This window comes from Sciurus vulgaris (assembly GCF_902686455.1).
Source record: "Sciurus vulgaris genome assembly, chromosome: 5".
In the NCBI taxonomy this organism is placed as follows: domain Eukaryota; kingdom Metazoa; phylum Chordata; class Mammalia; order Rodentia; family Sciuridae; genus Sciurus; species Sciurus vulgaris.
The window spans coordinates 81020776-81044245 of NC_136465.1; the positions used below are offsets into that span (position 1 = coordinate 81020776).

At 42.4% G+C, this 23470-nt stretch overlaps 1 protein-coding gene across 2 annotated transcripts; it reads left to right on the forward strand.

Moving 5' to 3' along the window:
* Positions 1-429: 429 nt before the first annotated feature.
* BCL2L14 (BCL2 like 14) lies at positions 430-22812 on the forward strand. Of its 2 annotated transcripts, none has more exons than XM_079140068.1 (6): positions 430-619; positions 7184-7622; positions 11697-11864; positions 14236-14309; positions 17810-18076; positions 22037-22812. In XM_079140068.1, the coding sequence occupies exons 2-6, from the start codon at positions 7190-7192 to the stop codon at positions 22073-22075; spliced, it is 981 nt and encodes a 326-aa protein (XP_078996194.1). In that variant the 5' UTR covers positions 430-619; positions 7184-7189; the 3' UTR covers positions 22076-22812. The 2 variants fall into 2 exon arrangements, with proteins under 2 accessions (XP_078996194.1, XP_078996195.1); XM_079140069.1 differs by having other exon boundaries at positions 14239-14309.
* The last annotated feature ends 658 nt before the right edge of the window (positions 22813-23470 follow it).

Sequence of the window (23470 nt, forward strand, 5' to 3'; positions counted from 1 at the left end):
AATACAATTTTTAAATCTCTCAGGAGAGGTAACACAATATTATAAAGCCAAAAAAACTAGGATTTGGATCTCGATTTCAGTGACGGGGACCCCCAACAGATTCTTTTCCTCTCTGAGTCTCAGTCACCTCAATTGGAAAATAGGAATACTAACACCAACCCCTTGCTAGTGTTCAGATTAAGTATGTGAACAGTACCTGTGGCATTCTAGGTGTGGTCAGTAAGAATGTACTAAACTGATGAAACCATAAGAGAATAAAGTATCAGGAAAGCACCCACCTAGTTGTTCCTACAGGGCAACCAAAGTGTCTGGTAAAGGATGCAGAATTCCTTTCAGAGTTAAATGACATAAGCAAAGGTTGGTGCTCCTTGGGTGAAAAGACTGGAGGCGGGGTTTAATAAGGAAGTGGTTCTCTTCCCTAAGCTTCCCTTCAGCCTTTGGTCCTAAACCTGAAGAGGCTGCAGCCTGGAGCTTTAAGTCGCAAAAGTCTTTCTAAATGAGAAGCCAAGAAGACCTGTGGGCAGTTTCCTCTTAAGCTTCGTGGAGAGAGACTCAGGTATAGAAACAGTCACACTGCCACCTGCCCTGCCGCACCAGCCGCTGACAGCTTCCAGACCAGGTAACAGCAGGCGGCAGCAGTCTCCTGCTCAGATTCCTCAGGAGCACAGGTGGGAGCTTCAGTCCTGGTTTGCCAGAGAAGGTAGAACTCAGGGAGCTATTGACCGGGTTTATTACAAAGTTCGTATGTCTGTCTCAGAATGCAAAAAGACACTGAAAATCTAGTTAATGGGGTTTCCAGGAAAAAGAGAAAGGTCATGAAGGTTTCTCTTTCGTTTCTCTTTTGCTTCAGAGGGTTTTGAATAGATAGTTCAGTTAAAAATATACAACCAGTTGAGTGCTTTTTAACATTATGCAGTTCTCTCTCATTGTGTTTATGACAAGGTACATGATGACTGAGAGTGGTCAGTGGCCGGGTCCTCTGCCTGGCTGGTGACACTAACCCTTCCCCTGGAGCAAAGATGGATTTGAGCCCAGAGACCTGAGCACCTTGGGGAACCTGGGTACTCATTCTAGTCCCGTAGTCTCCCTATGAACTTCCTTGAATACAAGGCCCAGGCGAAAGGGGAGGTTCATCTTCTGACCCTGGAGAAAGATCCCTGCTCCCTGAGTTCCCTGCCCACCCCTTTTCTACACAGAGCTTTAGTCCTTCTGTGTGATGAACGTGACCTGAGACTTTGTTTAGTTTCTTTCTATTTAGCTTGGGTTTCTAAAGTTAAGGTATTGAGTTTAGCTTCTAAAGCAGGAAGTTAAGGCATTTTACCTTATTCCTCATTTCACCTTCAGGATTAAAGAACATGTCATACTTTGAGATGGCAAACAAGGCAGGAAGGAATGATGGCCTGGAAAGTTCTGGAGTGAGGGAAAGGGAAAAGGGAAGCTAGATTCCACGGAGCAGAAGGACCCAGGGTGCTGAAGATGGATCTCAAGGCAGCTGAACAGATGCAGCTTATGATCTGGGCTAGGAACCTCCCATGGGGAAGGGCATGAACACCCCAAGTTGCACTCAAGCCTCTGCTGCAGGTCCAGGGCAAATTGAAGTCAGTTCTTTTGCTGGACCTGCCACTGAGAGGTTCTCCATGCCCCCCACATCTGGGACAGGCAGAGGTGAAGAGAACCAAGATGAAGAGAACCCAACTCCAGCATGTTTGGGGCACTAGGTCACGGGGCCTCCGTTGTCATTTCCTCTGTGTGCTCATCCATTACCCGCCATGGGAAGGGAAGTGAAATCCAACCTCCACAGAGGTAGAAACATCCCAAAGTGTGTCTGGCAAGCCCCACAGCTTAGGGGCTCCCTTTAGGTAGGCTTTCTCAGGGGACACTTGGTGCAAGCCATACAGTCTGTGCTTCCCAAGGTCATGCTGGGGAGACGGGAAAACACTCAGTTTGGCCCATTAACAAGTTGGAGGGAAGAGTTCTCAGAAAGGAAAAAAAGAGGTCAACAAAAAAGCTCCATAGCCTTGGCTTTTAGAGTGCAGGTTTTAGAACCAGGCACAATGGCACACACCTGTAATCAGGAGGCTGAGGTGAGAGAATTACAAGTTCAAAGTCAGTCTCAGCAACTTAGCAAGGCCCTAGGCAACTTAGAGAAACCCTGCCTCAAAGTTGAAAATAAAGGGCTAGAGATGTGCTCACTGGTTAAGGTCCCTGGGTTCAATCCCCAGTACAAAAAAAAAAAAAAAAAAAAAAAAATGTGGGTTTGTTACTGATAAGGAGAAAGTATGTAAATAGTATATAAATGTAAGGTGTTAGGAATAGGGTTGGGTCTCTGAGTCACTGAGTTAGCATAAGCCGCACGGGCCTTTGTGCGGGAAGTGAAATCCCCCTTCCAGGTTCTGAACCAGTGCTCAGGGCTCCTTTATAGTTTATGTTTCCTGAAGTCCAGAAGTTGGACTTCTATAAAGTCAAATGTCCCTAGGCACCTCTGAGAGCAGGTGGGATCAAACGTGTTATAAACTGACTTGCTCACCGCTGCTTTAAAGTAAGACTAGCTATCACTCAGCAGGAGCGCTCCCCTGCACTCATCCAGTACACTTACAGTGTCTTCGTTAGTACTTTTAGGTCTGCATTTTTCTCTTCACCCACACACATTCCAAGCTCTGGTCACAGCATCCCGTCCCTCCTCTCTCTTCTGCGTCCACGTCCTGAGCAAGCATTGCCTTCCGTTCTTCTCTCACCCTTGGCTTTGCCAGTTGGTTGGGACAAGTCTCCAGTTCTTTTCTAGCCCAAAGTCTCTTGTTTTACGAAGTGAAAGGACCACAAGCACCATCCTGTCCTCAGTGGCTCCCGCCAATATATATTTTTTTCTTTTTGTACTCAGGATTGAACCCAGGGCTGCTCTGCCACTTAGTTACATCCCCAGAACTTTTCATTTTTTTTTTTTTTATTTTGAGAAAGAATCTTGCTAAATTGCCCTGGCCGGCCTTGAACTTGTGATCCTCCTGCTTCAGTCTCCCAAATAGCTGGGATTACAGGTGTACACTTCTATGCCCTGCAGTACACACGCTTCTGATTCTGCTCCTGAATCAGCATTTATCAAACTTATTTCTCAAAGAAGCCAGATCCTTCTTCTCTCTAACAACACACATTCAAGAAAAGGGCTCACCCTTCCTATTCAAGGACATAGCTCCTACAGGACCAAGTATACCTCCTGCCTACTGGGTCTGGAGCTGCCCAATTTAAAAAAGGAAGCCTCATATAAAAACCTCATAAATGCTGTTTTGGGAAATCCCAGCTCTGGTCTCTTGCCTGGGCTTAGCCTCCTGCACACCGCACCAGCTGCTTGTCTGTGTGACCACAAAACCCACTGCAGTTTCACTTTTCTTTAGCTCGTTCGCTTGCTTGTCTTCAGTTCCTCAGTCTCAACCCTTGGTCCACTTTATTCACACCTCAGATCTCAGGATTTCTCAACATATCTTTCATTCACAGGGTTGCCAGATTTAACAAATCAAAATACAAGGCCCCCAGTTTAGTCTGGATATCAAGTAAATAACAAATTTTTATTTTTTAGTTTAATTTAGTATTTTATTTGGGACATATGTATACTAAAATTTACTTGTTATTTATAAAGTTTATTTGTTCAAATTCAAGTTGGACCAGATGTCCTGTGTTTCATCTGGTGGTCCTATAATCATTCATTCATTCATTCATCAAATATTTACTGAGCACCTGCCATGTATCTGGTGCTGTTCTAGGTTCTGGGAAAGTCAAAGTATCTTCATATTTTGCAGTATATATGTCTTTATCATATATGCATATGTAGTATATATGCTTACAGATGTATATACTTTTTCAGATAAATACTTTTGAAAAACAATGTTACCACATTTAACAAGATTATTGATATTTCCTCAGCACCATCTAAAACCCACATATTCAGACCTCCCCTATTGTCTCAAAAACATCGACATCATTGAATGGTAAATAGGTTTGAATTCGATTCCAAAGAAGGACCATTCATTGCATGTGAAATATGTTTAAATCTCTTTTAGTCTATAACAGTTCCCCTCTTCACTTCTGTGTGTCCGTATCTGTGCACATGTGCTATTTGCTGAAGAAATCAGTTAATTCATCTTGTAGAATTTACCATAACCTGAATTTGTACTGTTGCTTCCTTATGCCATTAGTTTATTTCTCTATCCCCCTGCATTTCCTGCAAACTTTTCTTATATTTAAAGGCTTGAGTTGTTCAGATCTATTTTTTTTTTTTTTTGCATCATGTAACGGTGGGCACAAAATTGTTTTTCTTACCTTCAGTAATGAGAAGATTGGTCATTGGGTTCAGGTGCTGTAGATCTGATTCAGACTTTGCCCTGTATTTTTAAGAGGTCATGTGGCTGCTGATGGAGTCTAGGTTGGAGGAAGGACAAGAGGGGAAAAATGGATCTTGCAGTGTTCCAAGGCAGAGACAACAGTGGCCTGGAACAGGGAAGCAGGACTGAGTGTGTGTAGGAACACAAAATGTGTGACAGAGTCAAAATAGGATCAGGCTGTGGGCTTGATGAGGGGGATCAACTGATCTGTGAGGTGCCTGTGCCGGGAGCAGAGAGGTAGAATAGCAGGAAGGAGCATGTTTGGGGATGTTGAAGCAACAGAGCCAATGTCCACCTAATATAAGTGTGAAAGTGGGAGCGTTCAAGGAAAGAGAGATTGTCAAGTGCTGCAATAGGTCAGGAATGTGAAGAAACAGAAGAGGAGGAGGAAGGTGACTGTGACCCCCACTCGTGCCACATTTCTCAAGTATTTGCTTACACTCACCTGAGGCAGGTTTGTAGGGCTTGGGAGGAGGAGTTGTGTAAATATGTCTGGATGTGTAGTAGGTGTGTTGGTTTCTGCAACTCTGCCTACTGCTGCACTGGAAACCATTTCTGCCTCTGCATCTTCACTTGATGTTTTGGCAAAGCCCCCTGCAGCTCACTTCCATTAGAACTCACCTAGCCAGGTGCCATTGCTTTCTCAGGGCCTGGTGAAGGAGTTGTTCCTTAGACGAACAGCTCCTAAATCAGCCAGCAAAAGCATCTTCTAAAAAAAAAAAAGTAGGGAAAACCACAATGGGAACAGGAAGCACCCACCAAGCCTGCAGGGAAGATATCCAGCCTCTACTTCTCCTTCAAATAGCAGAACAAGAGAACATTCTCAGTCTGTATGGAAACCAAGTACAAGGAGATTGACTTGCCCAGGGACATAGCAAGTTAGAAGCAGTGGGTGACCCTGACCGTGGTTCCTACAGACACCTATCCAATTTGCCTATAGCACATCACACCACCTCAAACCTGGTCTGCAGTTACTGTCCTGTTCCTTTACAGGTTGGTCCTGATACGACAGGGTACAGTGGAAAGGAAAGGAGAGGCATGCCAGTTCATCCTATCAATATCACTACAGCTTATTTATCATCATACCAGTTTGCATGCCAAAAGATCAGTAGACCGAGTAAGAGAAGGGAACACAAGTAAAAGCCATGCCAAGGACAGAGCCAGATGACCTGGTATAACATTTCCACAGTCACGTGCCACATCAGACGTGTCAGTCCACATGGACCTCAGATACAAGGGTGGTCCTAAAAGGTTCTATTGCCAAGTAATGTCATAGCCCTTTTTAGTTTGTGTAAATACATATTGTGTTCACACAATGATGAAATGACCTAATGATGTGTTTCTCGAAACAATTTCCTGTCATTATTGATGCATGCATGATTGTAGTAGAATAAAATAACAGCTACGTAGCACTTTTGAGCAAGATTCTGCACCAAGACTTCTCAAGCATTATTATCCTGTACCCTCACAGTATCCCTGCAGGATGACTATTATGATTAGCAATTTACCTACAGACAGCTCAGGGTCAGGGAGGTGAAGTAATCTACCCTAGGTCACAAAGGTATCATTGGCATGACCAGAATTTGAACTCAAGACTGTTTGAAAACCTGAGCTGTTTTCCAATATACCTATTGGCTATGAATTTTAATCCAGTGCGAAATAGACAGACCTGGGCTTTCTGACATCTAAGACAAAAAGGGAAATGTAGTCCTTAACCTATAACAGAAGAAAGCAAAGACGATTATTTGCAAAAATAAATGTTTTCGAAATAAAGGTATTGTGTCCACCTACAACTAATATATACATATTTTTTCAATAAATATTTTTCAAGCAGGAAACTAGAAATGGAGTTACTTTATGAAAGCTTAAGCAGGGAAAAATTGAACAAAATCAATTCGCTATCTCTATTTAATTATTTGGATGGAAATCAAGATGAAACACTTCCATTCCTGTCATTTTAGAGCTTGTTCCCATCTTTCTAAGGCATGCCTGTGAACAAATCACTCTCCCAGCAGAACAGCAAAAGCTCTCCACTGCCTCCATCAGTGCTTTTCAAATTTGTAATAATAATTAATAATAATAATAACAAGAGGCTTTTATGAGATGAAATCTTACATGAAATACCAAATAGAACAAGAATAGCAGCAAACCTAGACAAACTAAAGCAGAAGGTACAGGACAAAGTGAGAGAGGAAGAGTCAATGGGCCCAGACATTCTCTGTCCCTGAATTGGCCTTCCCCTTTGCTCACCCATGCTCTCCCAAGAAGACCTTTCCCCACTTCCTCAGCCCTATGGCTGTTTTTGAAAGGTACTGACTGACAAAAGAAAACAAAGCTGTTCTGCTGGTGTTCAAAGGCCTCCATAATCCAGCCCTGATTTATCTTCCCTCCAGTATGCCCAAGCATTGCCTACATATGCCTGCCACCCTCACACCATTCTTCAAACACATCCTCAAGTCACCCAGTCTACTGCCTGGCCATGCAGTTCTTAGCCCACCTGTTTAAACCTTCATTTTTCAAAAAGCCCTCACTCACCCCTCTGTTTGAAGCTGACTTGCCCCTGCCAGAAGTGCCTGGCTACCCACATCTCCATTACAGCTCTTAGCTCATTCTCTTCCTTTGGAATTATCAATGGTCATGTCCCTCTTCCCATCACAGTAAGACTGTGGCTATTCCATCTCTGGTTTATCCCTGGCTGAGCAAGGTAGAACAGGTGCACAGCAAGTGTATATTGAGTTTTCACCCATCTCTCTTAACCTACAAAGAATTAACGTCCCCACACATAGAAGGACATGTGAACTTTGTCGTTTCAGTCCATCATGTGCAGCACCAGCACCTGTGACCTGGAAGACATCCCCCTGGACGATGACGACCCAAACAGCTTAGAATTCAAAATCCTGGCATTCTACACCAAACACCATGTCTTCAAGAATGCCCCGGCTCTCTTCTCACCCAAGTTGCCAAGAACAAGAAGTTTGTCCCAGAAGGGACTGGGGAGTTGGTCAGCTGAGTCATGGACACAGGTGCCATGGCCTTGCAGAAATTCCCCATCCAGTGAGAAGGCCATAAACCTTGGCAAGAAAAAGTCTTCTTGGAAAACTCTCTTTGGAGTAACGGAGAAGGAGGACAGTCCGCAGAGTTCACCTAAGAACTGTGGTCAGGGCCTGGTGGCAGTGGCATCTCAGGGTGGTATCCATGGTCAGCAGTGGTCCCGGTCCCTTTCCAATGTGGAACAGCACCTGGAGAATGGAGGTAGGCTCGGGAACTTTTTCTCTCTCACACCCAAACCTTTCCCCTCTGTGTATGCACAACAGCTCACCTCTTCCGTCTGGGAGAGCCAGGCCTTGGGGCACTCCTGCCTCAGCTCTCCAGCTTGTTGTATTCAATAATAATTGCCCTGCTCTGCTCAAGACTGCACAGAAAGGAAGAAGATAGCAGTGAAGAGTGATGGGACTGGTTTCCTGGCTCCACTGTCAGTAAATATGCTTGCTGCTCAAATGCCTAATCCCCTGTGCCCGACAGCCACATCAGGGCCAAGGCTGCCTCCCTTCCCAAGTTAGCTGACCTCTTGGGCCCTGCACAGTGTTTCCATCTGCAAAGATGCCCACACTTTAACAGCAAGCCCCCTCCTGCAAGGTTTGATTGGCCTGGGTAACTTGTTGATAATGAGTCAACAGGTGGCAGTAATGTCTCAATTTTAAAATGTGATCGTGCTGAATTTCTTGGAGAATCAGCCCACAGGTTAACAGCTTGAGAAAACTCACTGGGATCTGGGAAATGTCCACTTCCTGTTAGAGTGGTAGACATCTAGACTAAGGAAGGTCAGGGTTGGGACTGCATGGGGAACCCTTTTGCACAGGTACTATGAGGGCTGTGCCAAAGGAAAGGCAGAACTAGAGGTCATCCTGGGCCTTTGTTTAACCTTCACAGCGGGGCATCTGTGCTCTGCACTCTATGCAGCTGAGGGCGGCAACAGCAACTCTAGAGTGAAGGAGACAGTTCCCAGGTGTCCTCCCCTCCTCCCACAATCCCCCACCCTCACACAGCACAGCATACTCCTGGGGGGGTGCAGGGGCGGGGACTGTCTCTGAACTCTGCAGCCAACAGAAAGAACTTCAGGTCAGGAGACAGGAGGTCTTTACAGATTTTCATCCTCAGATTTTTTCCTGGGATAATGACATTCTGTGTTTTGATATTTACAGAAGTATCACATGACCTTGTTTAATTTTCTGAAGTTTCAAGAGCAGCTTCTTTATTTTTGAAGGGAGGGTAGGTTAAGAAAGCTAACTCTTATGAGAGACTGAGAATAAAATATTAAATTTAAAAAGCAGAGGGTTTATGGGCTGAATAATATCTATGGCTAATATATACATAATGTCTAAGGAAGCTTTGCTTTAAACACTTATGTACAGCTTATCTTCCCTTCTCCCCTCTCTCCTCCCTTTTTTGTTTATTTAGTAATGTGGTTTTTATGTTAATTGTGTTGGTTTTACTGGGTGTGACCCAAAGGAGCCTCACATTCTGTTTCTCTGTTGCCACACATCAGGCAGAGCTTAGTTTCACTTGGTTCTTTTAACTAAAGGGTACAATGTAACCTTGTACTGCCGCCAGTATTCAGATGCCAGGCTTAAGGTGGCAACAGTGAGGTAGGTCCCAAGACCAAAGTGTTCTCCTTAGAGTCCTCAAGATGTAGAGAAATGGAAGTTAACACATACCTTAGCCCACCAGCCCAGGTTCTTTTACTTGTGAATCTTGTTTCTCTACAGCTCTGATTTCTTACATGAGGACTGTTACAGTTAAGATTAGGTTCAGCAAGATAGATTGGAAAACCCAAATAACTGGCTTAGATAACAGAGGTTTACTTTTCTTTCCCATAAAAGAAGACCAAAGTGTGGAGGCCCAGGTCTGATAGGCTGCTACAGGAAGTCATTAGGGATTCCTAGGAATTCTGCCACGCCTCAGCTAGTGGCTTCCAAAGTAGCTACTCAGACTCCAACCAGTCTATCTACATTTTAAGCAGGAAGAAAAAGAAAACAAGGCAAGGTCCCAGGGTGCCTTTTTTCTAGACAATTCCCTTTTAGAGAGCCTTCTTGAAACTTCTCCTAACTTCTCCTTACATCTCATTTGTCACCCCCTGCTGCAAGGAAGGCTGGGATATATTTGTTTCAGTTGGGTCCCACAGCTACCTTTTACATTTTTTAGGGAACTGTTACTAAGGAAAGAGAATATGGATACTAAGTGGGAAATAGCAAACTCTCCCATATAGAAATCACACCTAAATTCCCTGTCCTTTCTCTTTAAAGCAAATGTTTCAGGTCAAAGACTGAGTAGCACCTTCCCAATTCTGCTTTCTGCTCTTCTTGGCCCCCCAGTATCTCCAAAATAGACTCCTATCCTATCAGGACCATATCTAGAATCTTTCCTTCAGTCATTTTTTTTAAAGTGAAGTTATTCCAGATGGGAATGTTAACTGGAGCTAGTCCTGAGAATGTTTTCATGTAGCTTGTCCTGCACATGTTTCCTATGCATCCCCCATTCATTTTAACAGATCCATAGCAATCAGTACACTGGCTACAGGTTAGTCTGATTGTGTACTTCTGTGCCTGCTGGTGAAATAAGATTACTGTGGTTGTTCTGGAAAGTGAGGAGAGAGCCTTTGAGGCTCTTCATCAGCCTGGCCATCTCAGCATGAAGAAGGGCACAGGGTGACTTCTGGTGGGAGAACCACGCACTGATACCCCTAGACAGACCATAGGAGGTTATAAGAGAGAGTACATGTATGAGTTCCTGTCTCACCTCCTGATAAGACTGCACACTTGGCTTGGGAAACCAGCTTCTTGCTATTTCCTTGTCAGGGGCTATGGTAGCCAGTGTTGAACAGGCAGTTAGTTTGGGTGCAATAAGGTGATTTTAAAATGGGAAGTACATTTGGTTTGGTTGTTACTATGAGAAGGAAAAGCATTGACCCTTTTTCCCTTGACTTTTCCTCTCTCTAGTTCACTCCTTAACAGTTTTTGAATCCTATGGTCTAAGCATGAAAAATATGACTTTTTAAAGCCAGATGTCCACCTAAGAAAAGCTTGATGGGTAGAGCATTATCTCTATGACACTTTGGTGAGTGGCCAGTGAATGCAAAGGAGGGCACCAAAGCTCTCATGCCGCGGGAGAATTTCAGAGACAGAGGATAGGAAATTGCCTTGGCAGCTCCACCTGTTTCTCTTGTGACATATTCCTCCTGGAACCTAGGCCTTGTCTCTTATCTATCATGATTTACAAAGCCTGGGTATACCAACCTTCTTGCCCAAACTATCTCAAGTCTTGTGAATGAGTCGGTGTTCTTTTTCAAATAAGACATGAAACAACTCAGCTGCTCCATATGGAATCCAAGACAGAGCCTGTGCAAGCTTCTACCAGTTAAGAACTTGGTGACAAATCAATAAGGAAGATTTTACTACCCAACAACTTAGCCATGTACCTGCCCACCACATTCCATCTTATCCCCAAACAGGTGCCAAGTCCACTTGTCTTTGGCAGGCTACAACCTTCAGGGGGGTCAATGCTACGTAAACCTTCCTGTTCCCAAATGCTTTATTCTATACCTCTGCCTGCAAATGCACAACCCTTTCTTGGGTTATAAATTCTTAAAGGATGGTTTGCACTCTGCACATCCTTGTTTACCTATAAGCATTAATTGAATGCTTTCCAGTGGACATGGAGGAAAGACATGTGACTTAATGAGCAAGTGGAATTAAGTGTTTACTTAATAATGAATTTAGGTGATGAATATGACCTAACATCTGGAATATTTCTCTTTCCTCAGTAACAAACACCCAAATGTTTGTCAGACTATTAAAAGCCCTCCTTTGCTCATAGGTATATAGGGCATCCAAAATCAAAACAAAATGAAGAATAAAAACAAAATCTTAATGAATATTTCATGAAAGCACTCCCTTTTGTGTTTCTTCCTTTGCAAAGGTGAAAGGAGACCATAATTTGAATGACATCAAAATTAGAGAAAAATAGGCAATTGCTTCAAGGTGATAATCACTCTTCTGAGTACTCCTCCTGCATCCCAGCTTCTGCCAGGCAACTGCAGAGTCCTTTCTGAAGAAACACACACACACACACACACACACACACTCTCTCTCTCTCTTTCTCTCTCTTTCTCTCTCTCTCTCTCTCTCTCTCTCCTCTCTCTTTCTCTCTCTCACTCCTGGGCAATTTCTTCTCATTCTGGGCTGGCCTCTCTATTCCAGGAAACTGCATACCAATGAGCCAGATGAAGTTCTGGGAAAGGCCACTCAGTCCCATTTTCTCTTATTTCAGCTGTGGACCCCAAAGTTGCTTCCATTGCCAACCGAGTGGCTGAAATTGTTTACTCCTGGCCACCACCAGAAAAGACCCGCCTCCATGGAGGAGGCTTGGAGTTCCTGGAGCTACAGGGTCCTGCCCAAAAAGAACACTTAAAAGTTACAGAAGCAAGTTCTAAGAAAGGTAAACCTTCTTTCCATGTGTTTGTGTTGGACTGAGTGTGCCAGGCAGAGGTGTACAGGTATTCATGTGTTTGTTTGGCTCAGCACTCTGAAATTTGTGAGTCTCAGCAGACCTGCCAGCAACATGCTGCAGGCACTGAGTTCTAGCTTGAGATACTGCCCAAGGCATGGGGACTATACCAACAGGTTGAACCAACATGCAGAGCTCACTGCTAAGTCAAAAGAAAAGTCTCCTACAGTGGGAGAGGAGGAACCACAAAGCATGCATTCAACCTTGTCCTGGGGGGTGGGGGATGTAGTATCAGATTTGATCATATTACCAATGGCTCTGGACCAGTTTGCACTGGACAGAGTTGGAACATCAGCTCAGAGATTTAAATATTGCTTTGGGCTCCTATGGAAAAGCAGGGAGCTGTCAGATACCATGTCTGGTGAAGAACATGAGGCAAAACTGAGAAGTAGTGACCAGACTAGTCAGTTGTCACCAAAACCATAGCAACAGCTATAGCTATAGCTAGGGCTATAGGTCCCATGAGGCTTATGGAAACTTGGGGCTCTAAGGGGAGAATTAAGGAGAGAAGGACCAAGTGCCACAGCAAGAAAAGCTCGTTCCTGCCTTTCCTCACTAAATAGGTTTGTCTCCTGTGACTTTGTCCCCACCATCTCCAGTGGAGGATGTGAAGCAGAGGTGGCTCCTGGGTTTGCAGCACTCTAAGGTCAAGGAGAAGTTCTCCCTGCAACTGCTGACACACAGCAGTGGCTTTGTCCACCTTCTGCTCTACTGCAGGGGACACATACTGCCACTGAGGCTTTGAGTGAGGAGTTGGAGGAGAGGAGGAGCCCTCTGAGTCTGCTCAAAAGAAAATGCCAATACTTTATTGCTATCTCAAATGTGCCTGGGGCATGGGAAGTGATCTCCTAAACCAAGCTGAAGCTGAGATGCTCTTCCTCCATAGGGGAAATCCAGGGTGCTCTCAGAGCAGCTTCCCCAGAGGAAGGCAGCAGCAAAGAAAACTGCCCAGACGATGCATTCTGTTCTTGCTCTCAAGAAATCTGAGCCCAGGCATCCTGCTTCCCTCTCCCCTTCACTAGACTGGTTACACCAATTCCTGACCTCCCTACTCTGTTCCCTTTATCTGGGACAAATGTGCATTCTATGACCTCCAAGATTGGGCCATAACAAGAAATACTGTTCTCTCAGTAACTGGCCTTTCTCTGTTTGAATTCTGTTCTATACCAGTGACCATTTTCTTTTGTTTTTTGTTTTGTTTTGTTTTGTTTTTCTTCTTCTTCTTCTGTACTACAGGTCAAACCCAGGACCTCACACATGTAAAGCAAGTGCTCTACCACTAAGCTACATCCCCCATTTTATTTTTTTTATATTGAAACAGGACCTTACTAAATTGCTAAGGCTGGCCTCGAATTTGTGACCCTTCTGCCTCAGTCTCCTGAGTCCCTGGGATTACAGGCATGTGCCACCATGCCACGCCTACAATGACTTTTTTCATCGTGTTTGTTAGCAAGTTGTCAGACAAGAAAAATCATAATCTGCTTCCCTGGTTCCAACATGTACACTACACAAAATGGTAGCCATTTTTCAGTTCTACCTGCCATTAGAGACTTGGGGATGTTATTAATTCCATTTATTTTTATTAATCACATTTATTTTTTACCCCACCTTGTTGTAAAGACATGGCACATAAAGTATACATTTCAGTCAGTTAAAAATCAATCAAATTTAAAAGAGAATAGAAAGAGAAAACAAAAATAGGAAAATAAGATGGTTTTAGGAATTAGTTTAATCCCAAAATATAGGACAGAAGATTATATTCTCCCTTAGATCTGGGCTATAAATATGACTCTTTCTGGTAGATGATTCAAAGGTGAAACTATGATCAAATATGGAATCTATGGTGTCCTTAAAGAAAAACACCATTGCTGATGAAAAGGCTACAGACCAGAGGGATGGCTGGGGGTGTAGCTAGATGGTAGAGTGCTTGCCTAGTTTGCATGAGGAACTGGGTTTCATCTCCAGCACCAAAAAATACATAAAATAATAAAATCAAAATAAAAACCAAAGGGAAATTTCTTCTAATATCTTCATAGGATCATGAATAGGGAAACTGATGTCTTCAACAGCATTCTTACAGTGGGGGGGGGGGGCGGCGTGGCAGAGCAAGGAAAGAAAGGACTATAGAAGAGTCTCAGATGGTTTGTGGCTGATCAGAAGAGGCAAGGTAAGATTTATTAGCTAAGAATTAGAAAGCACTCCTCTTCCTTGATTCCTAACCAAGCTACAAGCATCACCACTGGGAAAAGTTAAGATTATTTTGTGCTTTTCTTAAAAGAAATAACTGGAATTTTCCCCTCAGCAGATGGAGAAGACCAAATAATACCCAAAATTGTTGAGCTGCTGAAATTTTCAGGGGATCAATTGGACAGAGAGGTATGAAGTGCCTTGAATTAATGAGATTTCTTTTTCTCCCATGTACTAGTGCACAAGAATGGAATTGTATTCCAGGTTGTAACCTTATTCTTTTTCAAAGTTCTGGTTTCCACTTAGTCCTAAATTTTATTTCCCTTGGAGTCCACATTCATGCTGGCTGCATCTCAAAAATGAATCACTTTGGAAAACATAAGTAAACTTTCTGGAGCCTCCTTGGAATTTTTGGAAACTAGAAAAGTAACTGTGCATTGCAAGAAAAAACACCAGTAAATTAAAATTTGCTGAATAGGATTATTAATCTCACTCCCCATGTAACTGATCCTTGGTGCTGTTTAGACTCTCCCGTTTGCCCTGCGGCCTGGGTATCTGTGTCCTACAGGGACTCAAAGGCTGGAGACTTCTGAAATCTTCCCTACAGTTGCTGAACTATTCACATCTGCTTATAGTCCCTCTTAGTCATTTGGCCAGGGAAGCAGGATACTACTTGGAGAACTTGTAGACTTTCTTCCATTTCCAACTTGAGAACCATCTTTCTAATCAGGAACCTAAGAGAGCTGCCTTCAGAGAAAGGAGATGATAAACAAACACCCAATGTAATCAGAGGGCTTCTCTTAAGAACTCCATCTCTTCTGTATCCATTTTCCCCAGGCTATTGCATCATCTCTGGGGGCTGTCAATCAGGATGTTGGCCTTTGTTTTTCCAGAATCCATGGGGAGGAAGTCAGTCCCAGGGCAGCTTCTGCAGTAGGGGGAGACAGCAGGAACTAGTGGGTCACCCTACTCAGTCACAGCATGCTAACAGCTCCTCTCACATTAGCTTTATCAGAAGTGTGCCCAGAGGATGGTGACCAGGAAGGTGAAAGGCCTGGGAGAAGGTACAGAATGAAAAACAGGGGTACTGGAAGTTGCAGAATGAAAACCAGATGTATTTGGCTAAAGACAAGAGAATGGAGTGTGTGAGCTCTGGGGCCACAAGTAGAGGGTGTGGAGAGGTGCAGAGGCAGCAGGGACTGAAACATGATACAGGTTTGAGGACAACTTGAGTTTCTCCAGAGCCAGCATTGTGGGTCCAAAAGTTATGGGGGAATTGATTTCTTCCCATTGTAAGAATGAACATTTTGTACTCAGGGCCACCCCTCAGGGTCAAAGACTGCCTGTGATAGATTGATCTTGTCACTAGAAGTGCAAGTGGGTGCCAAAAACCAGTCAGCCATTCAGACCTGAACTAGGAAGGATCTTTTACCCTAAAGGTTCTTTACAACCCTGAAATTCTGATGCAGCCACTACCTCCTCCTGGATTCTGAAGGCAGAGACTTGCAGTAGCCAAGCTGGGGTCCAGGAGGGCTAGTGAGAAGGTGACCCTTTTGGTTAGAAAGGAAGAGGCTTTCCTTCCTTTCCGTCCCACAAATTCTCATGCTCAAAAGCCTTGCTTTGCCTGATGCTTTATAATTTTTGGTGGTATTCTACATTATTTATTTAGAAACTTTGGTTCTTATTTCCTTGGCATGTTTACCCAGTAGAAGACTTTGGTGGGAAATAAGGTAGGTGTGACCTTGTTTTATGTGGAGGTGAGTTCCCACTGGATGGTGGGAAACTGACACTGAGGAGGGGTGCCCGCCCTGGCAGCAGAGTATCTGCAAAAGATCATCTGAGAGGCCAGAGCCAGGTGTGACTGAGGGGTGAAAGGGTAGAGGAGGCACTCTGCTGATGTTTTCTTTCTGGAATCTGATTCTTTTTTTTTTTTTTTTTTTTTTTTTACTGTTTGGGCAGAGTTCACACTTAACAACTGCTGGCTAAGGTTTTGAGCCTTGCTTCTTTGACTGGGCCACTAAAGAAAAGTTCTTTCTTTGTGTAGAAAGCTGGTCATTCCTGCTCAGATTTATAACTCAAACAGGACCCTGTGTCTCTGAAGTTGGGAGGGGAGCTTGGCTCAGGTAAAGGACACTATCTACCAAAATCTTCATACAGCATCTGACTCATCCCTCAAATATCCCTGTTAAATATTTGCTGAAAACCTACTTACTGTGCCATTCCTCAAGGACAGAACTAGAGGATTTTCAAATGAGCATTTAGTCTCTGCTCACTGAGAAATCTGTTTTCACTTGGCAATCATCATACTAACAGATATTGCAAGGATGCTTTAAATGAAGGTGACACATGGATGCCTTTATGGCACATGCCCCAATTTTTCAAAAGAAGCCGAGGCAGTGTAGACTTTTTTTTTTTTTTAAGGTATGGTAGTCCAAAGGAGGTAAAGCAGAGAGATACCAGGCTGCAGGAATGGTGAGAGGTGAAATCGGTTGGGTAGAAAAATGGGAAAGGAATCAAATTTTAAAAAAATATATTTTTAATTGTAGATGGACACAATACTATTTTATTTATTTTTATGTGGTGCTGAGGATGGAACCCAGTGCTCACATGTGTGAGGCAAGCAGTGCTCCACCCCTGAGCCCCAGCCCCAGCCCTGGATTAGATTTTTTAAGTGAACATGTGTACTTCAGGGAGGCTTCCTGAAACCCCCAGCTCCCACAGAACCCTGAAAAATGATTGGCTTAGCATGGTGGCACACCTGTAATTCCAGCAACTTTCAAGGTTGAGACAGGAGGATCACAAGTTTGAGGTCAGTCTCAGTAATTTAACAAGAACTTCAGCAACTTATCAAGACCCTGTCTCAAAATAAAAAGTAAAAATAAATAAATAAAATGGGTTAGGAATGTAGCTCAGTGATGGAATGCCTCTGAGTTCAATCCCCAGTACTGCTAAATTAATTAATTAATTAATTAATTAAAAAGGTCTGGGAGCATAGCTCAGTGGTAGAGCACTTGTCAGGCATGTGTAAGGTCCTGGGTTCAATATCCAGTCTCTTCTCTTTGTGTGTGTGTATGTGTGAGAAAGAGAGACAGACAGAGAAAGACACACACACACACAAAGGAAAAAGATAATTTATTTCCAAAGCCCCTGCTCCACATCCGGCACTATGCTAAGTGTCTTACTGAATTATATTATAGGTACTATCGTCATCCTGATTTAGAGATACCAAAACTAAACGTGAGAGGTTAATTTCCCCAAAATTGCATTGCAAGGAAAAGGCAGGGCAGAGGTTTACAAGCCAAGTCATTGACTTCCAAGCTTCAGATCCTGTCCATTATTTTACTTCTAGTAAAGCACATAGTGCTGTTTTACAGATAGTGAGCCCCCTGAGTGAGGGTCTGATTCTCAATTCTCCATTGTACCTGTCCACTGTAAATGCTCGGGAATATTGTTAAATGTTGAATGAATGGACTGTTTAATTTTATCACTTCTTTGTCTGGATGCAATGAATCCACAGAGCAGGTCCATGCCTTCATCTGGTTCTTCAGGACATTGTGTCATGACTGAGGCCAGACTTCAGAATCTTTTTGTTAGTTTCTTTGGTGGCCCACATTGAAGTTAAAAAGTAGCACTCTGTCTACTTCAGTGAGTCAAGCTGTTTTAGTGAATGCTTTTCCTTTCCTACACAGTTGAAGAAAGATAAGGCTTTGCTGAGCAGCCTCCAGGATGTTCTGTCCTACTCTGTTTTCAAGACTATCACAGACCAGTTCTTAGGGAATGTGGATACCAGAGGAGAATCAGAAGTAAAGGCACAAGGCTTCAAGGCTGCCCTTGCAATAGACGCCATAGCCAAGCTCACAGCCATTGACAACCACCCAATGAACAGGGTGCTGGGCTTCGGAACCAAGTACCTGAAAGAGAACTTCTCACCCTGGGTCCAGCAGCATGGTGGATGGGTAAGTGCATTTCTACTTAAAAATGATTCTTCTCTGAACTCAGAAGGGATGAGATGGAAAGGTTTTGTTTTGTTTTGAAGCAAAGGGAACACTTCTGTAAAGCAGTTCTCATGGGTTTAGGACACTTGAGTGGCAAGAGATATATGCCATTGATGGAAAAATACTTTTAGTGATTATCTTCATCATCCATAAATATTTACTGAGTTATCTCAGGGTATGAGGGTGGGGGTGGGGGTGCCAAGAGACTGGTCAGATAAAGCAGGAAATGAGGAGATGCTGAGATATTAAATGTTTAGATAGATGTAATTTCTGTTTTCACAAATTCTGCAGGCAACGGAAGTCTGGCAGTGAGACAAGGGCAGGGAGACAGTGCCTCATGCTTCAAGATACAGACTGTGGGGGCTAATCCTCATGCAGAGATTCAGGGGTCACGGCATTTTGTCATTGCTGCTTTGACCCACCCACTTTGACAGGGACATTTGGATACAAACTAAAAGGCAAAAATTTAACATTCATCTATTTTTAATTAGCCAATATTGATCAAAACAGACATCTCCCCCCCCCCCATCTCCATTCCCTGAGATCTCCTTAAAACCACCATGTTTAAATGGCTACCCATTGCTTTACCCCAGAACCTTAGATCCCAGTAGGCCCAGGAGGACAGGACTTTGTTCCACATTATCATTAGTCCTCCTTCCACGAGAATGGTCCAGGGACCACAGGAAGCTTAAATTCACACTAGGCATGGCCACAGTGACTCTGGGACCTCCAATCTGGCTTAGTCTCTTGATATTGTTGATCTTGCCTACAGGGCTAAAGTGCCCACCATGGTCTTCAGTGCTGCCCACTGGGCTTACCTAATCTACTGTTCCTTTCTATCTTCCATGTTTGCACCAGGTATGATAACCCTTAAGTGGCTGATTTGAACAACTAAGACCCTTATGCATTCTAAATACAAGCTGCCTTAATCCATTCTGAAAGGAGTATAGATTCCTTGACAATATTTTGGTTCTCCCTGATCTTCCTCCCAGGATCCCTTCAAGTCCCTCCTCTACCCCAAAGTTTTCCTGACCACACGAACTATGGCCTCATCAGTCTCTGGCTGTAACACTTCATGGCTGCACTACAATAATACACAATGATCAAATTCCCAACCATGTTTCAAGTGTTTAAATTGTTGTTGGTCCTATTACTATATTTCCCTGAAGAAATAATAAGTATCAATTGGGTTCACAATCCACCTCTCATAAGTCTATTTGAGCCACTATTACAGCGAAAATGTTATAAAAGTTGTATTAAAAAAATTAGTAGGGTGGTAGCAGTGGCACAGGTCTATAATCCCAACTCCTTGGGAGTCTGAGGCAGGAAGATTGCAAATTGAAGGTCAGCCTGTGTAAGTTAGTGAAACTCTGTCCCAAAAAGAAAAAAAGGAGTGGCATAGCTCAGTGGCAGAGTACCCCAAAGTTCAATCCCCAGTACTACAAAACAAATAGTGGTTGAACATCAAAAGTACAAGCAACAAAAACAAGAAAAAATGGATTTCATTTTGTGCTTCTAAAGCTTCTACCACCAGCAAATGAAAAATCAGAACTGGGGGTATAGCTCAGTTGTACAGCACTAGCCTAGCATGTGTGAGGCCTTGGGTTCCATTTCTAGAACCACAAAAACAGGAAACAAAACCCCACAAAATAGGGAAAAGAATTACTTGCAAATCATATTTTAGTAATGACATATTCAGAAAATATAATGAACTCTTCCAATTCAACAATAAAAAGTAATCCAACTTTTAAAATTTGGCCATCGATTTACATAGACATTTCTCCAAAGAAGATATATAAGTGGTCAATAAGCACACAAAAGATGCCTGGCATCTTCATTTCAGCAGTAGTGAAATGCAAATCAAAACCATGATGAGCTCTACCCACCAGGATGAGGCTTAAATAAAAGCTGGTGAAGATGTGGAGAAACTGGAACCCTCATACATTGCTGACTGAGTTATAAAATGGTGCAACTCCTTTGGAAAACAATTTGACAGATTCTCAAAAAGTTAAATTTAGAGTTATGAGGGGCTTGGGGTGTGGCTCAGCAGCAGAGCACAGGCTGAATGTGTTCAGTGCTCTGAGTTCAATCCCCAGCACCACAGGAGAAAACAAAAGCAAAAACACAAAGAGTTGCCAGTAGCATTCCTATAACCAAGGAAACTGAAAACACATTTTCACATAAAATGTGTCTGCCAATATGCATTGCAGAATTGATTATTCATAATAACCAAGAAGTAGCACAGGCAAAATGCCGATCAACTGATCCATGAAGAATGGGTAAACAAAATAAAACTACATGGTGCAATATGATTCTGCCATAAAAAGAAATAAAATATTGACATATATTGATAAGTACTAATATTTATTTAAATATATATATATATATATATATGAAACTTAAAAACATCATGTTGGTAAAGAAATCAGACCAAAAAGGCCATATGTTATATGATTCAATTTATAGGAAATATTCAGAACAGGCAAATTCATAAAGAAAAAAAGTAGATTGTTGCCAGGGGCTGGAGAATGAGGGAATGGGAGTAACTGCTAATGGATATGAAGTTTCCCTTTAGAGTGGTGAGAATATTTTATAACCAGATATGATAGATACATAAATTTTGAATATAGTAAAAACAACTGAATTATATACTTTAGTAGGGTAGATTTTATGGTATAATTTTATTTCAGTAAATATAAATAGTGGTTCTAATTCTAGTAATCAAAAAAGGAAAGCAAAGTGAATGCAAGCATTTTTTAAAATTTTAATTTGACTTCTGGTGTTAGAGAAAAAAACAGATCTAGTTAGAGAGAATTAATTCTTCAGTAGAAATGCTAAAGGGGATTGCCAAAGACTTTAGCGATTGATGGCACAAGCTCTCTATCCTCTATAGTTTTCAATCCAAAATTTATGACTTATCCAGGATATCAGAAACCTGAATCTCAACTCCTGGCCAGAGTTAGGTTTAATTTGGAACATGTAAATGGAAATTAGAAGAGGGAAGAAAAAGAATGTGTGAGAAAGGACTCATTTTTCCAAACTGACAGAAAAGGATTGAAAAAATAAAAGATGTTCATACGAGAATATTTATGAGCAGCTATGAGTTGATATGAGTGATAAGGGTGTGAAGGGGACGTGCACCTGTGCTCTACCTCCCTGGACAGGAATCAGGGGACTTCCATTGGCCCCAAGTATCTTGGTGGCTCTTGGGGCAGAAGGAGAAGAACTCTTCCTGTGCACAAACCTACTAGAAGCTCAGGGCATCCCACATTTCCCAAGAGTGCTTCTAATCTTCCCAACGGAACTACAAATAAGTCCATGAGGGCAGAATGATGTGTTTTATGCCTCCTTTTATCTCCCATAGCTCCCATCACTTTGCTTACATCACAGATATTCAGCCAATACTTGTGAAATAGTGATAGAATCAACCAAATGAATGAATAGAAACTCCATCTCCAAAGCATGCTAATCAAGCTACCGTGAGATTTTTATTTACTCTTGGTTTTTAATTCACTCCTGGGTGCTCTTTTTCCTCTTTGTGCGACACTGTTCACATTGTTACCTTGCAGTTCACAACCTCACCTTTCTGCAGCACTTCAAAAGGAGAGTTTTGTCACCTTCATAGTCATCAACCTTTTGGTACTTTGTTGAATTTTAAATATAGCCTCAAAGTCTTCCCATCTTGGAGAAAAGATACAGCCTGTTAGTCCTGCATGTGTAACATAAGACCTTAGCTAATGTTTTTCTTGCAGGCATACCAAGGATGTCTGTCACCTTTCCAAACCGTCCCCCAACCCTAACATAGTCTTCAAGCCTCAGGTCATGCCTGGGATAAGAGCAGAGTTAACAGGCATATGTTTTCACTTCAACAGTGAATCAAACTTGGAATTTTAAGAATTTATTTCTCTTTTCCTCTTTTAGGAAAAAATACTTGGGATATCACATGAAGAAGTAGACTGAAATATCAGATTTGTCATCTGGAATAGTCATTGTCCAACGGTGGTCCAGTGCACACCAGTCTCAGTGGAGACTACAGGAAAAATTAAAACATACATCACAGATGGAGATTATTCCCATGACTCAAAGAGGCATAGGGAGAGGCCTTGCTCATCTCAAGCTCATGGGACACTGAAGCATGGTCTTGGGTTTTGACATTAATATTTTTCAGGTCCTTTACTGAGTGTGGGAGGAAGTCTATAAAGATAAGTGGTCATTTTGCTTTCAAACATTGAGAACAGAAACCATCCTCCTGCATCTGTTAGCTCTTCGGAGGAGTATTATGGATGTCTGCTGACCTCAAAAGGGTGAAACGCTAATTGTCCACGTTTACTTTTTAGTTTCTAGTACTATTTATTTTCTAAACTACATTTGGAATGGCCTAACAAATGACATTTCAAGCCTACCTTTAGAAAGAAGCTGTTATCTGTGTTAGCAGACATAGCTGAAAAGAAATTCTTAAATTTACTGCATCCACTGGTTTGGGGAGATACAGCTGTAGATGCCTTTTTGTGCCACTTTTCTCAAAATAATTTTTTGGCAGTTTGAAAGATTTCAATTTAGACCAAAACCACTACCCCCATGGCCCTCAAACTGCATCTCTCTGACACCTCTACTTCACAAAGCCTCTGGAACCTCCTTTATCATTCTTGGTGGTAGCATAATGATTAGTAGCTGGTAAAATAAATACACAGATAGACTATTGTGATAAGAGTGTCTTTTAGTTAAAATAATAGTAATAGTACTAGGGTTCCCGTGAAGATTGAATGAGTTAATTTACATGAAGTAGAACAGACCCTGGCACTTGTGTTAAGTGATTGCTTATGTTCCTTAATATGTGTGAGCCCTCCACTAAGCCAAAAATTTACTCTTCTCTCGGTCACTGATTTTCTGAAACTGATACTATTCAGAATGAAGATTTTTAATAAGTGAAATATGTTCAATAGTAAATGTTTAAGTCATGCTTTTAAAAAATACTATCACATTATAGCATGTTTCACATTTCTGGATTTCTAGCACCTATCATGCAGCCTGACATAAAATAGGTGCTTCACAAACTCTGATGAACAAATAAATAAGTCAATCAGACATACTTTCAGATTCAAGGGGAAACTGGACTTCAATAACCTATCACAATGAAGTGAGTTATTATTCTATTCTCTCACGTGAAAGTCATAAATCTTAGGGATAAAGAAATCTATTTACAAATAGATTTACCAAAGACTTCTTCCTTTTCCTCCTTTGATCCAACCATTCCAACCTATTTGCCATTTCCAAAATGCAGTATGTAACCTTGCACTTCTGAGCCTTCATAATGAATGCTATTCTCTCTACTTGGAATGTCCTTGCCTGCCAGCT

Excerpts from the sequence above, each read along its gene's own strand:
- BCL2L14 (XM_079140068.1), top strand. The coding sequence starts at position 7,190 with ATGTGCAGCACCAGCACCTGTGACCTGGAAGACATCCCCCTGGACGAT. Across the intron at positions 7,623-11,696 it reads ACAGCACCTGGAGAATGGAG|CTGTGGACCCCAAAGTTGCT; the intron begins GTAGGCTCGGGA and ends CTCTTATTTCAG. Across the intron at positions 14,310-17,809 it reads GGGATCAATTGGACAGAGAG|TTGAAGAAAGATAAGGCTTT; the intron begins GTATGAAGTGCC and ends TTTCCTACACAG.